This window comes from Meles meles, chromosome 6 (genome assembly GCF_922984935.1).
Source record: "Meles meles chromosome 6, mMelMel3.1 paternal haplotype, whole genome shotgun sequence".
Lineage (NCBI taxonomy): Eukaryota > Metazoa > Chordata > Mammalia > Carnivora > Mustelidae > Meles > Meles meles.
Window position 1 is genome coordinate 51,283,023 of NC_060071.1, and position 16,500 is coordinate 51,299,522.

At 44.9% G+C, this 16,500-nt stretch overlaps 1 protein-coding gene across 8 annotated transcripts in view; it reads left to right on the plus strand.

Moving 5' to 3' along the window:
- IQCH (IQ motif containing H) overlaps window positions 1-16,500 on the plus strand; it is a 192,281-nt gene that overhangs the window by 122,265 nt on the left and 53,516 nt on the right. For all 8 annotated transcript variants that reach the window (XM_046009107.1, XM_046009108.1, XM_046009109.1 and 5 more), the window contains one exon: window positions 13,271-13,391. In XM_046009107.1, coding sequence (XP_045865063.1) covers window positions 13,271-13,391 — 121 coding nt within the window. The remainder of the gene's footprint in view (window positions 1-13,270; window positions 13,392-16,500) is intronic.

Here is a 16,500-nt window from a genome sequence, read left to right on the forward strand (position 1 = left end):
ACCTGACTCATCCCTGCATTCGGGGCGTTATCTCCACCTGTCCTGACCCACCCTTGTATTTGGGCTTTGTTTTGGCTTTTGTATTTGGCTTACTTTTAAGTAAGTTCCCCTGGGGGCGCAGGGTCAATTTAAGTTTTACTGCATAAACAATAAAATGTCTGTTCAACCGGGGTGGGGCCACTCTGGCTGATTAGGCCCTTACAGTCACGTTAAAAAAAAATCAGTATAGATGATGTAGGTGATTTGAGGAAAAGCATAACATTACGTGATGGCCACAGCAGCAACAGAGCTCAACTCCTCGTTTTGTTTTCATGGTGGTTTGGTACTGACATTTCCCTCTCCACCCCCTCAACTGATAAAACCTATCTCCCCTTATAGGTCCCAGTAAACTTCGCTCACTTAAGTACTCAATGCTTGTTAAGGTTTAATGAATCCACACACTTGCTCACATTCCAAACATCCCATTCCCCAGTCGGGGGTATTTCTTTTAGTAGGAATAAAGGCTTAAACAAAGGAAGGCACGCTTGTAGGGGAAAAGCCTTCGTGGCCGCTCTCACCCAAGACAGTGTAGGGAGACCCAGGTAGACATTGGCTGTAGTACCCACCCTTCTTGTGGTTCTTTTTCTTTCTTTCCTTTATTAAAGGGTAAATCTTCCCTCCCTCACTCCTGGGAGACTGGCTTGGTGGCCAGCCTATTGGCGATGCTATTGGCAATGTTGCTTTGCAAGAAAAGGTGTTTCTAGAGCAGTTTCTCCATGTAAAGAGCTAAGCCAGTTTACAGTTGCATTTCTATGTGCAGCGCTTCTTTGGGTCTTTGTTTCCCTGGATGGACAGTACAGGATGCCGCCGGCCTACTTAGGAGAGAAAGGAGGAAAAGGAAATGGAATTGCCTCCTGAATGCGCCTACATAATATTGCTATTTTAGCCCACCCAAGAGCAGTTTTATGTTTACTTGTACCTTTGTGTACGTTAGACATCTGAAATTAATTTGGAGATCACCAAGGAAAACAATCTATATTTAAAAATACAAAAATACAGGGGCACCTGGCTGGCTCCGTAGGTAGAGCATGCCACTCTTGATCTCAGGGTCATGAGTTCAAGCCCAACATTGGGTGTGGAGACTACTTAAAATTAAAATTAAAAATATGAATTCAAGGCATCCACACCTAGAAAAAAGTAGAATAAACCACAGTAGTTGTTTTGCTTCCTTGTAGAATGAAATCAGCAAACAAAAGTATGAAGGAGAATCATCACCTACCTAGTCAATGCCTTAGAACTCCATGACTCCATTGTGAAGACCTCCATCTCTTGAGATGCCCTTGCCTCTGGGTCACAGGAGCTGCTATAGGATGGCTGAGCTTGGTGCTTATGTGGAATTTAGCGGGTATATTAGGCAAACCCAAAGAACCATTACCCTGTAAGCACATAATTTTTTAGAAAAGCTAATTGATAATATAATAAGATTAAAAAACTATTCAACCAAATAAGTACATAATCACTTTCCCCAAACTTAGTTGTTTTCATTTTTGTATATTAATTTTCAAGTGTGCTACATGTATTTCTTATAGCTACAATAATACCATACATGCTATTTAAACATCAGATCCTAAATGTCCTCCACGTTTATAGGTAGTGGTCACAACTGATGGCGGTATGATATTCCCTCATATTGATTTACTCTAACATATTAAACCATTCAACTAACTTGAAAATTTATATTCTTTCCCACTTTTGGGGGGTGGGGAGAAAGGGTACGGAGGGAGTAAAGATTTGTTTTTTTATTTTTTGGTTTCTGTATACATCTCTTTTTACTTCTGCTGAATGATTTCCTTCAGAGAAAGACTGAGGAGTAGAATGCTTAATGGCTCGCTTTATGTTGCCCCATTACTTCCTAAGAAGGTAGCACCAATTTCCAAGGCTGTTAGCAGAGAATGAGCATACTAGTTTTGCCGCCACCTTACCAGCACTGGATACGATGAACTGTTTGCACTTTTATTTAGATGTCAAAATGCATCTTCCAATTGCTATTACTTGGTTACTAGCAAGGGATCCTTTTTTCACGTCCTTATTTATTATTTTTATTTTTTATATCAAAAACAACCTATTGGTATTAAAAAATCTAGGTTTTCTAGATGAAGAGAAAAAAAAAATCTAAGGTAATAATTTTCCCTAGTCATTAAACTCCATAGGAATGGTTATTTGTTTTTTATATTTTTTTATATATTAAAATCTTGACTTCGTAGATTATCTTTATGTATTTAGTAACTGCCAGAATGCTGGCCTACACAGGAGATGAAGCATTTTCTTAGATATATGAATATACACTGTTACAGTCTTCACATTTCCCTTTTTTCTCAATAATAATATTAACAATAATAATGATAATTAGCATTGTAGAACAGCTGGGGCGTGCCAAGCCTTTCACCCCTTTAAGGAACTATTTCATTTCATTCAATCTCATAAAAACCCTGACGTTTCTAGTCACTTACCTCCACATAACACTGATAAGTATTGTTATTCTGTTTACAGATGGAGAAACCGATACTTCAGGTAATTAAGTGACTTGCCCAAGTTCATGTAGCTAATAAATGATGGTGCCTAACCCGGAACTCACACCCACTCCCCTGGCCCAGTGTTCTTGCCACATGGAGGTGAGGCCATTTTGAAAATCCCTGAGCAGTGTTCTCCCCTGGGTCCCTACCAGTGTGACCCACTGCCCCGAGGGACAGGTTTTCTGCGTTCTGCAGAGATGTGGGGAACACAAACATTCCCGCACAATGCAGCAGGGTGGAGAGGTAGGAGGGCACACCAGAGAGCAACAAAGAAGCCGAACCCCTGCTAGGGAGTCCCTAGGATCCAGCTTTTTGCAACCCAACTGTCTCACATACCCATATATGTTCTTGAGTGATGAAAGTGAGTTTTAGGCATCACCCTTTGTTCATGGGGGTGACGAAATTTCAATGCCTTCCTCAACTTAATACAGCAGCATGATCATTTCAGTAAGCCTGTAAATAAATTCTCACAAAGCTTAGACTAGCCAAACTTCAGGATCAAATGTAGCAACAAAAATATGGTGGGCATTTCAAACCTTGTTTTTTGGGTATGCAACTACTTATTTTGCTTGTGTTTTTTTAGTCTCCTGCTCCAGGTTGATGTGATAAACTCCCTCTTAAGCTGAACGAGTGTTGGAATAGACTAGCCTGAATAATTGAACATTCAGGATAACCAGGGGGTGGTCTGGCTCCGCAGGGTTCTGTAGCCCAGGCACATCAAGGTCACTAGGGGGGAACCGTGGGCGATCACTTTCTCGCTCTCCAAGTTTCTACCTCTTCATCTAAAGAGGGATAATATTAGTACCTGTCTTGTTGTGGGGGGGGGGGGGATTAAATAAGATTCCTTTGTAAACTGGCTAGCAATGTCCTTAGCACACAATAAGCTTTCAAGAAATGCTACCTGTTATTACCAATATTACCATAAAACATTGAATAAGTATGTACAATTTAATCTCCCTCTGGTGATTCAGAAGGTCCTTTAGCCTCTTGTAGGCGTCCACAATTCTGTGGATCAATTATCATTCTATAGGATTGTGGCTGTTGAAGATACGCAATTGTGGTACCCGATTGTGCCTACCTCCTGACTTACCAGGCAATGCCCTTTAAAGAATAAACCTTGACAGCAGTCTGGTTTCTTATCACTTGAAAGTAGGAGATAAGTCCAGTGATTTTCATTTTCCACATGTCAACTAAAGAGGCATTGACCTGACAAAGTGCAGCTTGCTCTGACCACAAGCTTGAGACCCAGTTGCTTCATTTTCTGGTTCCGGTTGGTGTCTTTTCTAATTAGTGTAGCAGCACGTCACCACCATCCTTGGAAAGCTTTAATCATTTACATATTTTTCCTTATCTCTGAGAATGACTTAGAATGTTTTCTTCCAGTTCAATGGTTATTTTCACAAAGCTGCCAGGGACGGGTTTGAGGTACTTCTCTGGGGCCTGAGGAAGATGACAGGAGAAGGGAAATTGCCTCCCCGAGTAAATGAAAGCCGGGTCCCCCTTCCAAGGACCTATAATAACCAGCTATCCAAGCTGTTGGTTTGTGTGTCCTATTGATTTAATATGCTTCTAATCAGTACATAAAGCTATGGGCCTGCAGTGTTAATTTTTCATATGCTTACAAAGTACCCTTTGATTTTCTGTCACACGTTAATTACAGCGTTTTGCCATTAAATAGGAAGCTTTGTGTAAACTAATTACTAGGTAATCATTGTCTACTGCAAGCGTGCTGTTTGTACCTTTTATTTTATTCGAAAAATGCACAGATCTCACAGTCTGGAAACACTCTACCTTCCAGCCATTAGCTCTCACTAATTCATAGCATTATTGTGGTGAGAGTGTAGGAGTTGTAATTGTTGTGGTATCAGAGCTGTTAATTACCGGAGTAAACAGTTGAAATGGTGCCAAGGTCTATTGTACAAGGCAGAGAAAAGGAGGTTTAAATGCTACTCCCACCATCTGGGGACTGGGGGAGAGGCAAATGCTTGAGAACAGCAGTGAGGCACTATGGCCGCCTCAGCTCCAGGGTTGGCGGCCATATGGATCCGGAATATTTTGAATCAATTGAATTTAACTGCCAGTTTTTCGCAATAACAGCGTGGAAGGAAGGGATAAAGCAAAAGATGAGAGAAACGAGAATTGGTTAGTGTTTTCACATCCAGGAAGTCCCCCTTGGAGTTCTTTTGGAAATATCTGCTTTGCTGAAAACCACAGAGCAGGCATGGGTATTTGGAACAGATTCAGAATGAGTTTTACTCTCTGCCTACAACTGCGCCATTTGCTTCTGGTCGTCTGTCCTCCCGGCCCCCGGGTGAGAGAGGGATGCCCTTGAGAAGGCTCGGACTTTCCTATCATTGCACCAGTGCCAACAAAAACCCCTCTCTTTTGGAGTTCACTGATTTATTACCCCGGTATTTTCACCAGCATGGTCTGTAGAAAGAACACAGTAATAATTATTTAAGGCTTCAAGTATATCCATCCGTACACGTGGAAATACCGAAGAAGGCACAGCTCTTTACTCTGATTAAGAAAAGTAAATCGCTTGCCCGTTCCTTTTGTATAAAATTAAAATAAACATCCTCCTGATGGTGTCTCATTTCATTCCACAAATTCCACCCCCTCCTCTACCACTTGAATGAAAAATCAGAGTCCAAAGGGCACATGTGTTTTTTCTTTTGTTTTCAATTTCTATTTAACTAGAGTTTTTTTCGCACATGCAGTTTTCTCAACCAACCCTATTTCTCTGACTGGTAAGAAAGAGACCTATTACCAGTAATAATAATTATCGCCACTTCCACTGGCGGTTGATTTGGAAACTGCACGGTTTCTGCTCTACAAGACTGCGACGTCTTTAAAACACTCATGTATTTATTCGATGTCACTCCTATTTCATACAATTCCCTTTAAACACATTTTCCCACATTAAAAATATTTTTTAAAAATCTGCCACTTGCAGCTGTAACTACTTCTTAATATCATTCCCAAACCGTGAACATATTCTTCTTTTTTTAAACCACCCTGGATTATTTATTTTTAATTGTTCCTTTAGCAGATGTTGGAGTAATTTCAGGGCACAGTGTAAACAGCTCCGTTAAAGAGAGAGATCACAGCCTGCCATGTGCACCAGGAACCAAGGGCAGGGTTTGTGGGGCTTTTAGGACCACAGTGTGGGCCCTGGGGGCTGGGGGGAGAGGGGGAGGGCAGCGGACAAATTTCCTGCTTGTGTGTGTGTGTGTGTATGTGTGTGTGTATGTGCAAAGTTCAACTAAGAATTTCAAGAAACGCTTCATCTTGATCTATTGCAACCCCCAGCATGCAGCACGGAAAAAGAAACAGCAGTTTAAGTGCTGGAAAGTTGGAAGGGAAGGAACCTCTCCAGCGTTTCTGGTAAGGGTGAAGCAGTTGTGCAGAGCTTCGGAATGGAAGGGCAACATATGTGCCTCAGTTGGACAAAACGCTTCTCCAGTCAAATCAACTGCTCGGCCTGCATGCTGGTACAAGGTGGAGGCCTACATAATGAGGGACAGACTCCTCGAGAAGCAGTGCGTGGATAATGCTACATAAGTATGGAATTATATACCGCATTTTCACCATTCTGTTTAATGAGAGCCGCCACCGCAGCGAATCACTTGCCACACAGCCGAAATGGGCCATTAGCTATCAAGGGAAAATTGTCTTTGCTGCTTTCAGCAGATGGAGCAAATATTTTACAAAGCAATTTTACATACCAAAAACATTTGTGTGCCTTGGTAATGTTGGCTGTTTTACATTATGTTACCTTCTACAGCAGCATAATTTTCCATCTCATCGAAGGCAAAGTTGGCATTTTTGATTTTTAAATTCTCAATTAACAATTAAACATGGAGTATTAAAGCAGTCCTTAAACTTTAAGTAGGTGTGGGAAGTAGTTTATGACTTGCTGAAGACATTTTCATTTTTCCTTCATCTTCTCAGCATATTTTTGCACTCTAAAGAGGGACTGTTCCTAATGATCTTAATGGAGAGAAATGAGTGAAAACTTCACTACTGATTGCAGGATGAGAGTAACCAAAGCACAGACGATCAGAACATTTGCTGGCTGAAAGCGTCCAGCACGGATTGTGGGCACACGGTTTGGACCATCCATTTGTATCCGCTTAAAATGTTTAAACTTCAAGCAACAGAAAATCCAACTCAAAAGAGCTTGACTATCTATCTCAGCTAACTGAAAATCCAAGGACCAGTCTGACTTTGGACAAGGCTTAATCCAGTGGCTCAGTGCCACCAAGGACCTGGTGACGTCATCTCTCCTCCTCATGGCCCACAACGTCTGCCCCGCCCTCAGGCTGGCGGTCCGCAGGGTTGCAAGATGGCTGCCAGCAGCTCCTGGAGCTTGTCCTTGATCGAGACAATAGGAAGAAAGAACATTGCAGTTGAGGGTGAGCCAACCTCCATCGACTGGTACAGCTAAGAATGAGGTGGGGGCAGTTCCTCAAAGGGACTTGGGGGCATTGTTACCCAACAATGTACCCATTGTTACATTGTTACAAGGGGATGAAGAAGCTGGGCAGCCAACAACAGATGCCCCCTCTGCCACTTTTTCGTTAATTTGATAGCATAGCTTTAGCATCATGTGGTTGATCTAATCTGACCCAGACTGACCATTCATGCCCGCTGGTAACAGTTACAGAAGCGGATCCCATGGCACTGTGGCGTCCTGGTAGCAACTGGATTTGAATCCCAGTTTGCTACTTCATGGCTGTGTGACAAGAAATGAGAATGATAATATCTACAGCGAGAGTAGCTTTGAGTTAATAAATATAAAAAAATCTCTGGCGCAGGCCTGCCACATGGTAAGCTTTCAGTGAGAGCTATTATTCCACCTAACAAATGACTACGGTGGTAAATGCATCCTGTGCCCATCAAAACAACCTTTCTCAATTTGCTCTCAAATTTGCAATCCCTCCCTTCTCTCCATCTTTGCACCATCAGCCACTTTTCATGGTGCCCACATTTTACCCTCTGAAGCAGGGCTGGTGGAGAAGGCTCATCCAGCAGTCAGAAGCAGCCAGAGAGCTCCCACAGTCTCACTGCATGAGTGTGGGAGTCTCATCCCTTCTTCTGGGACATGAGGCATCTGACTTAGACGATCCATATGGCCCATTTCAACACTGACAGTCTTGCTTAGTTTTTTAAGTCATTGTCCTGCCCTTCTAACCATAGGCCACCTTCCATTCCTCTGTTTAGGGATAGAAGAAATCTTTATAAAACAGAACAATCCAGCTAGGTCCTTTGGTTTCTCTTTTGAGCACCACCAATGTGTGATGTGAGAAGACTGGAGGTGATTAGCCAAGAAGTTATTTTCCTTAATGTTCTACCGCAGATCTAGCAAAGAAGCTTCTAAAGTAAAGTGAGTTTGGGTGGGATTGATATTTAGAGCATTCTAATTTGTATTCCTTCTTTCTCCTCTTCCATCCTCTCCAACACACACACACACACACACACACGTACTGAATTTACCTGGGAAAGTTAACTCTCTGGAGTTTGAAGTAGCTTTAGTCATTGAGGGCAGTATTAAATTGGATATGCTAGAGGCTTCCCCTGAGAGATCGTGAATTTACTTCAGACAGATATCTCTCCCTTCAAATTTACACTTTCTTGATAGAAAAAGAGAGTGGGCTGAGAGGCAAGGTCCATGCTTGATAGACTAGACTCTCTAGGATGCCGTGGCGGGTCAGAGGGAGGCCCTATGCACTATACTTTGCAGACATCTTGGAACCTTCCAAGGTCATGACTATTGTCAGTGCTCCCTGGGGTACTTGTGCATACTGGAGAAAGGGGACAAGCCTGTGTAATGGCAAAGACGGGGTCGAAGTTTCTCCTGGATGGGATTTGCTCTCAAGCTCTCAGCTCCACAAAGGCCAGCAGCAAATGTGTGTTGGCCTAATCAGTGCAGTGGTGATGGAAGAAAAATCTGTAATTCTGATTTTTTTTCTCAAAAAGTAAAGTGAATTTTTCTAATATCATTTATCGTCCACAAGGTACATAGTTTCCTTCCCACACCTGCAGAGTTGTTAGCTCTAAATTATCTACTTCGCGCCGGTGATGGGACCTCTGAAACACTGACTGGGTAGTGTACCACCTTGATGTGACTCCCGGCAGTGAAACCTTCTAACTGCTCACTTCACAAGCTTATAGGATAGAGGTCCCCATTGCTGACTCGTAACAGACATTTTATGTATATGTATAAACACACACACACCTATATAGACACACTTCAGGAGGGTGAAAAGGGGGCAAAGAATGCAAGCTAGCACTCCTTCCTACAAACCTCCTATTTTTTTCTGTCTTTAGTGCCGTGTTAATACTCAACCCAGGAACAGAATCTGACAATGCAAAAAGCCTCTTCATTCTAGAATTTCCGCCTCCCATTTGCAAAGCAGGGAACGTGATACTACACAGGCCTACATCAGGGACCTGTACGAGGTTACTGTAGGGACCGAATGAGCTCATGGACGCGAGCCTACTTCGACAAAGGAAAGCATTCTACGTATACAGCTTTGACCATTCCCTTGAACCCAGAGGTCTGTCTGGTGTGGTCAGGTGCATGGGAGTACGCCGGCACCTGGGTATCCTCGAGTCATTTTGAAGGAATAAGCCTGAATCGGTACAGATCTCCCCTTACCAACATCTGCTCTTGGAGATGTGGTAACTATGTTCGAACTACGCAAGACGATCATCACTAGAGAACATAAACTACCCCTCCGCCCTGAGAACTGGCATCTGACATCAGAGAGCGCTCGTTGCTCCCAAGAAAAGTGTGCTCTCACGTTGTCTCGCCACAGCGTTGCTGGAGTCCTCTGCACCTGGCTCTAAGCTCTGGCCTCACCCACCCGTGCACAGGCAGCTTCCAAGCTGAAGGGTTGTTTGTAGGGGTGGTGGAGATAAAACAGAGCTCTTGCGTGGAATGTCAGTTTGCTGCCTTTTCTTGAATAGATGAGCTGCAGGTCCTGCTGGGCTTGTACCATTTGGCTCAATGCGGTTGGGGGGGGCAACAATTCTCTTTTCGTTGGTGCTAAGGCCGTTCCTAGCATACTCCTCCTATGTCCCATCAGATGCCTTCAAAGAAATTCACCGAAGAGCTAATACCTCCCCCCTATTCCAAGCCGTATCTTTTTCTTAGAGAGTTAATCATGGCCCCAAGCTGCCTCCATGTGCCCCAGCATCCCCTAGCGAACATCACCCCACCAGTGCCTTCAGCTGTGTACTTCTCATGACGGGACGCGGTTCCTCCTCCTGATTCCTGCAGCAGACTTTCCTCTAGGAAATTACCCCCTTGCTGTGGCTTTGTGCACAGCGTCAATGCAGCGGGTCGGGCAGAATGGCTGGCTGTGTGAGCAGAGGCAGCGGCGGCCGCTTGGCACGGCGTCCAGATGCCTCACACAAACCTCAGCCCTACGAGTTAATTATTGGCCCTCACGTAGCGTGTTGCATCTGAAGTGACACTTCATAAATGTCTGTCACTTCGTTTATCTCCCCAATGCCCCTCAGAGGCAGGGAATCCCATAACACCCACCCAGGAAGCATGGGTGGTTCTTAAGTGGTCATCCCCCCAGGTGGTTCCTGGGCAGCAAGGAGGGAGGCCTGTTGAGTGCTTTCACATTTTCCCTTATTCTGGAACTTCAGCTGCTCGGGGCTGGCTCCACGTTTAACTACCACCATGATTCATTCCACATTTAGTGTTCCCTGTGCAGAGCATTGGGGCAAATGACCTCAAAACCACTGACCACACCCTAAGGGAGCCCCCCCCCCACCCCTGGAGCTGGAGAGCACAGAGAAAGGATACCCAGCTGGTGACAGAGTAGGCTTCCTGGGGCAGGTGTGACTGGGACTAACTCAGGATGAGGAGGAGGCAGCCAGGGGAGAAAGGGGAGGAAGGCAGGCTAAGGAAAGAGACCGAACAGGGGAGTTTGGGGCAAGGCTGGGAGCTGGAGAGGAGAGAGGTGAGGCTACATTAGGAATCACAGGCCGAGTCACAGTAGCCCCTCTTCATGGGTTATCTTGATCCTCAACTTGATGGAGATCTAGTTTCAAGATTTAGGTAGCAATGTTCCCTATTCCTTCACTGACTGCACTCCATCTCCAAAACACAAAGAAACTCTTTTCCCCCAGTCCAGCTACTTAAAAGGAAGGCCTGACATTTGGTCATTTTTCCTCCCATTGCTTTTATTGTAGTAAATACATATAACATAAAATTTACCATCTTTAACATTTTTTGAAAAGATTTTATGTATTTATTTGACAGACAGAGATCACAAGTACGAAGAGAGAGAGAGAGAGAGAGAGAGAGGAGGAAGCAGGCTCCCCGCTGAGCAGAGAGCCCGATGCGGGGCTCGATCCCAAGACCCTGGGATCATGACCTGAGCCGAAGGCAGAGGCTTTAACCCACTGAGTCACCCAGGCGCCCCCCGTCTTTAACATTTTTAAGTGTACAGCCCTGTGGTCGTAAATATGTTTGTAACCCTGGGCAGCCATTGCCACCATCCATCTCCCCAGCTCTCCTCATCTTGTGAAACTCAATCTCTGCACCCATGCAACACCAACTCCCCATTCTGCCTGGCCCCAGTGCCAGACAGCCACCACTATACTGTCTGTCTCTGTGATTTCGACACTCTGCCTACCTGTTATTTATTGATACATGCATGAGTAAATGAGTAACTGAGTTCTTTCTCTTTGGACTGTCTTCATATGAATAGCCACACGGGAGATGATGGCGCAGATGTCTTAACACTTTTTAGAAGCAGGGCCGGAAAGACCCTCTAATCATGGGTGAACAGAAAAGAAGCCTCCACGGTCATGGGGAAGGGCCGGCCTGCGAGGCTTCTTTGGGCTTTCCCAGAGCAGGGTGGGAATCGACAGCCATGACCGGGCGTCCCAGCTTTGGGGCACCTCATAAATCACAGACAATTGGTCTTCTTCGATAGACTAGAATGCTTTTAACTGAAACAAGTGCCAAATGAAAGGAAAGTTGGGTTTGGGGGACAGTGTTCCAAGAAGAAGTTCCAAAAATTAGGGACAAATTTTTAGAGATTCTACTAAGACTACCCAGATGAGGGGGTCCAATTGTGGGAACTCTACGCTGTGTATGGTTGTTTAGGATTGAGAGGCAGGACTCTGAAGGCCTGAGGCGATGTCCAGTGAAAAGCAGAGGAAATGTGTACACGGGGCAGAATATGCAAGGCAAAATGTCCCCTGCTTTGACAGCAATTTCCCTGCCTCCACTTCCCAAGACAGAGGCTCGCCGTCTGAGCCTGCTTCCCCAGCCCTTCGGAACAGACCTCCAGCCCCTGCACAGTGACTCACCCTGAACCTGCTGGCCAGACACTCTCCCCTTCTCATCGGCATTTTTGTTTTGTATGTCAAGCACTTACTAAGCTAACCAATGAGACTCTCCCACCAGGGTTTTCTTGATATTTCAGAAATTATTCAGATGATTTGGACCTGCCGAGAGTATGTTCTCAGATATCTGTCTTCTATTATAGATTTTTCAGAGGGCACTGGACCCAGAATGAAACAGATTTCCCGGGGAACTGGGGGTGGGGAGCAGGGGCAGGGCAGGACATCCACTTTTTTAATGGCAGGGAAGTTGGAAATAAATGAGTATACAGATTATTTCTAAGATTCCTTTCAACCCCACTCACCAAAGCAGTGGAATCTTTTCCAATTCTTCCAAACTACTGAGCACGCACGCATAGATCCAGAAGGTCCCCAGCAACCCAAAGCAAGCCTGAGTTTTACTTCTCAGCGTCCCGTATTTTGAATATTAATATTGCCCATCAAATGGTTTCACATCTAGTGCCCTGCCCTACTTCTGCCAGAAATAAAATCAAAAGAGATGGCTTTTATTTGAAAATTTTTAGAGATTCTACTAAGACTACCCAGAAAAAAAAAAAAAAAAAAAAGACTCTGGCAACCTGAAGATTTTTATATCAGAAAGTTGGGCATCTTATTCTTTAGGGAATTTCTAGCTGTTTTCATTTTGACAAGGGGCTCTATGGTTTGGGTTATTTGATGATGGTAAGGGGGCTTGTCTCAGGTCCAGTCAGATGAGGCTGTGACCTAGCAGGGAATGCCAGCCCTCCTTCCCACCTCACTCTTCCAACCTGCTCCCACCTGTAACCCCACTTTTATAGGATCAGCCTGAAGTTTAAGGCTTTGATCCCATGGCTATAGGATGTGGAGGCCCCCCAACAAGGGGGAAAGGACACAATGCCAAAGAAAGACCCTTTCAACTCCATAATTTCTCCCAGGGTCAGCCCGTTTAAGGTCCTAGAATAAAAAATGTTCGGGTCTGAAGGATCTTAGGGACAAGGTCATGAACCCCCATGTTACAATAAAGGGAAACTGAGGCCCAGAGTGAAGAGGCCCACTGCCCAAGGACACTCAGCTGGTCAGCTGCAGTGGGTCTGCAGCCAGATTTCCTGATGTCCAGACGGAAGGCTGCCCTTCGGAGACAACAGCCATGACGAGCAGCAATATTTAGGGGCCAAATCACTTTGAAATATGAAAACTGAAATGCCTGGAAAATTAGAGAAAAATTTCAAAATGGCTTTCTGACTCTGGGTAAACAGTAACCACATTTTTTTTGCCTGTTGGAGGCCTGGTTTTTAATCACTCCACAAGCAGTTTTCATTTCTGTAGTAAAATTGCTTGTGGTTCTATTTAATTTGTTTCTGCAGGAGCCAGCTTTGGTGAAGATCTCCGAGGAGCTGGCGGGCATTTTAGCACAGCACGCACAGCCAGTCAATGAGAAACGGTTCCCGACGTGGAGGAAATTCCTCCAAACATTTCTCTGTCAAGGTAAATAAGACTGTAAAGTTTCTACTGAGGATTGGTCCGCCCAACCTTGAATCCCAGTTTTGGGTCAACCTTGTGCCAATAGTTTTGGGTCAACCTTGTGCCGATTTAAATCCCTTGCCTCTGTTGTGTTGGTTTACATCAGTGCTCCTACAAGCAGACTTCCTTCTCTCTTTTGAAGTTTGTCTGGAAATTTAACTTGCGCCCAGTCTCTGACATGAACAGGAGCTGTGCGCAGCGGGCGTGGCGGCACAGCTCGGGATCCTACCCTGCGTTTGCACCTCGGACTTCCCCTGACAGGTGGACTTTGGAGTCGGATGACTGGGTTGTGGAGCTCATCCCTGACCTCGAACAAGGTTCTAAAACTCTCAGAGGCCAGGTTTCCTCCCTTATCGACCTCGCGGGGTTGCTGGGGGGATCCCACACAATACAGATGTGAACATTTCTGCCACACAGCCTCAGCTTGGGTCTTTAATACATGTTAGTCTCCCCTTCCCTTTTGTGAGACAGCGGAAATGGTCTCTCCTCCCATTCTGACGGCACAACTTCTAAGTAAGGATCCTCCACCATCCTTCCATCCTCCTAACTCACCCTTTGCTCTAAGGATACGAGGGGGTGTGTGGATGAGGGGCTGAATGCAGCGAGTGATGCTTGTCCCCAGTTGCAGAGGTCCCTCTGGGGACCACATGCCCACGCAAGGTCCCTCCCTCTTGGGAAGTTACGGCCTAAGGCGGGTAGTCTTACCTGCTTCCCCTCGTGAAGGACAGCAGGAGATAGTATAACAGGCCACAGAAGGTGTCTTTACACTCTACTCACTGCTGTCAGGTGATCATAAAGGTGATTATATTAACATGAATATGTGATAATATCCTAACACGACGCCAGATAAGGGCGGCAGTGTCTGTACAATGCTGATCACAGCACAGGGGAGACCACATGACTAGCACCAGGAGTGTTTGTCATGTGCTGGACACTATTCTATTATTTGATCCCCCCAACAATCCTACCAGGTGGGTACCATTGTCACTCTTGTTTTACAGAAGGGGAAACAGAGGTACAAAAGATTAAGTAACTCACCCCAAATCACCCCGTGAATACACAGCAGAGCCAATAAGAGGCTACCTCTGTGTTGTTCCGGGAGTCCTGATGGGGCCCAGCGGGTATATTTATCAAGGAACACATCCCTAGCTCAGTGTATGAGAGAGCACCGGAAAGGACAGATGCGTGGCTTGTTGGAAGGCACGGGGTGGGCAGTGTGGAGTGGGAGGGAGTAGCGAACACCCTGTTAATGTATTAGTCAAGCTAGGGGTTGGATGGTCAGCGATCTAACAAGCATGATGGAAGGGGCTTTTTCACTGATGCGGGGAGAAGGGGAGACGACGCATGATCTCCAGCGTGCTCTCGAATCCAAACTTCTGTGATTCTACAAATGTCCACATGCACCCACTGACAGACAAGTAAAACTAACAGAGTCACCCCCATATGCATAAAGGGGAGAAAATAAGGTACCTACAACAAAACCGGTCAAGAATAAGGGATTCTTTTTGTTAGGTCAGGGAGACCCTGAAGATCTCCAGGTGCATCCAGGATAGGACTTAAGGAGTTTCCAAATCATCCAAGGTCAGGCTGCAAACCGTCCTCTAATCTAGTTCTTGTCATGAGAGCTCTGTAGCTTAGAAAGGGAGAAAGGGTTTTCCCAGCTACTGTCTTACCTGAGCTGTATAAGCTTGGGCTAAGCCTCGACCACCTGTTCATCTCTACCCCTTCTTCCTTTCTTTCAGCCATTGTAAACACAGTAACTATTTATGAGAAGCAGAACAAGCTTTATGAAGCCAATTTTGTAGTTGGAGAGATGGGCTCAAAGCTAGGAAGTCACTAGGCAAAACCACACAACAAATATATGGTGAATAGTAATATAGTTAGACCCTACAATTTTAATACGTATCAAAAACCCAGTTCTAGGAAGTCATGTGTTTCCAAACCTCTGCCTGGCTCTGAGCCCAGTGCATACAGCAGGCCCTGCGTAAATGCTCACTGGCCAAGCCAGGTCATCACACCCCCCAGACCCCCTCCACACACACACCTGCGGTTTCCTGACTCCCATGCCATATCTCTCACCACCGTCCACTCTTTGCCTGTTTCATTTCCCTTCTGCTCTCTCGGGTGTGCTTACGGCCACAAAATGTGCTATAGATTCAGTTTCTACCTTGTCACAAGACTGTCATCAAAGGCAATATACTTTTTAAAAAGAGGAATTAATTGCTTTGAAAGGGAAAAAAGTTAACGGTGAAAAAGCCATGATCACAATGCTGAGAAGACCATACGAATCAGCTACCTTGAAGTAAAACAAAACAAACTCAAGTAATCTTGGATGTAGAAAGGATAATATGGTTCCATGGAAGCACCGTCTTTCAAAATACAGGTGGTGGGTAAAGCCACACAGTTAATTCACTCAACAGAGATGCAATTGGTATTTGTGTTTGTTTTTGCAGATGTTGTTGTTTTGTTGCACTTACCTTGCTAATTCCCCAACAACCTGTGTTTAGGGGCAGCACTAGATATATGAGTTTTCCTTCTGAAACTCAGCTTTCTTTAGGGCCGGCTCCCAACAAACATAGACACGTAAGGAAAGTGCCTGTTGTGTAAAGTAACAGATGGCTGCATCTGGGAACTGCTGAGGTCTCAGGATCTAACCGTATATGCTGTTTGAAGCCCGGGGGCAGAGGTCACCTCCTAACAAATTTGTGAAATATGCACCAAGTTGATCTTAATGCTCTCGGGCTCCAGAGGCACCCTGTCTAGGGAATGCTTCCTTGTTTTTACTTTTAAGTAATGCTATCTTATTCTTTATAAGTAATACTAAAATTCTTCTTCTATACAAGGTATATAGACAGTAAGATTTTTGTTGGGCCTATAACTAAATATCAGGGCCGTGTATGTTCTGCGGACATGACTAAGCTGACTCGCAAAATTAGCCTGGTCTCATATTGTTGCTGTGGCTGAGCATCATGTCGGCCTCTGTGATTTCTGTTATTCAGAGCAGAAGGGAAAGTATGATTAATTGTAAAGCTTTCATTATCAGTAGGGACCCTTCTTCAAGAATGGCAGCTTC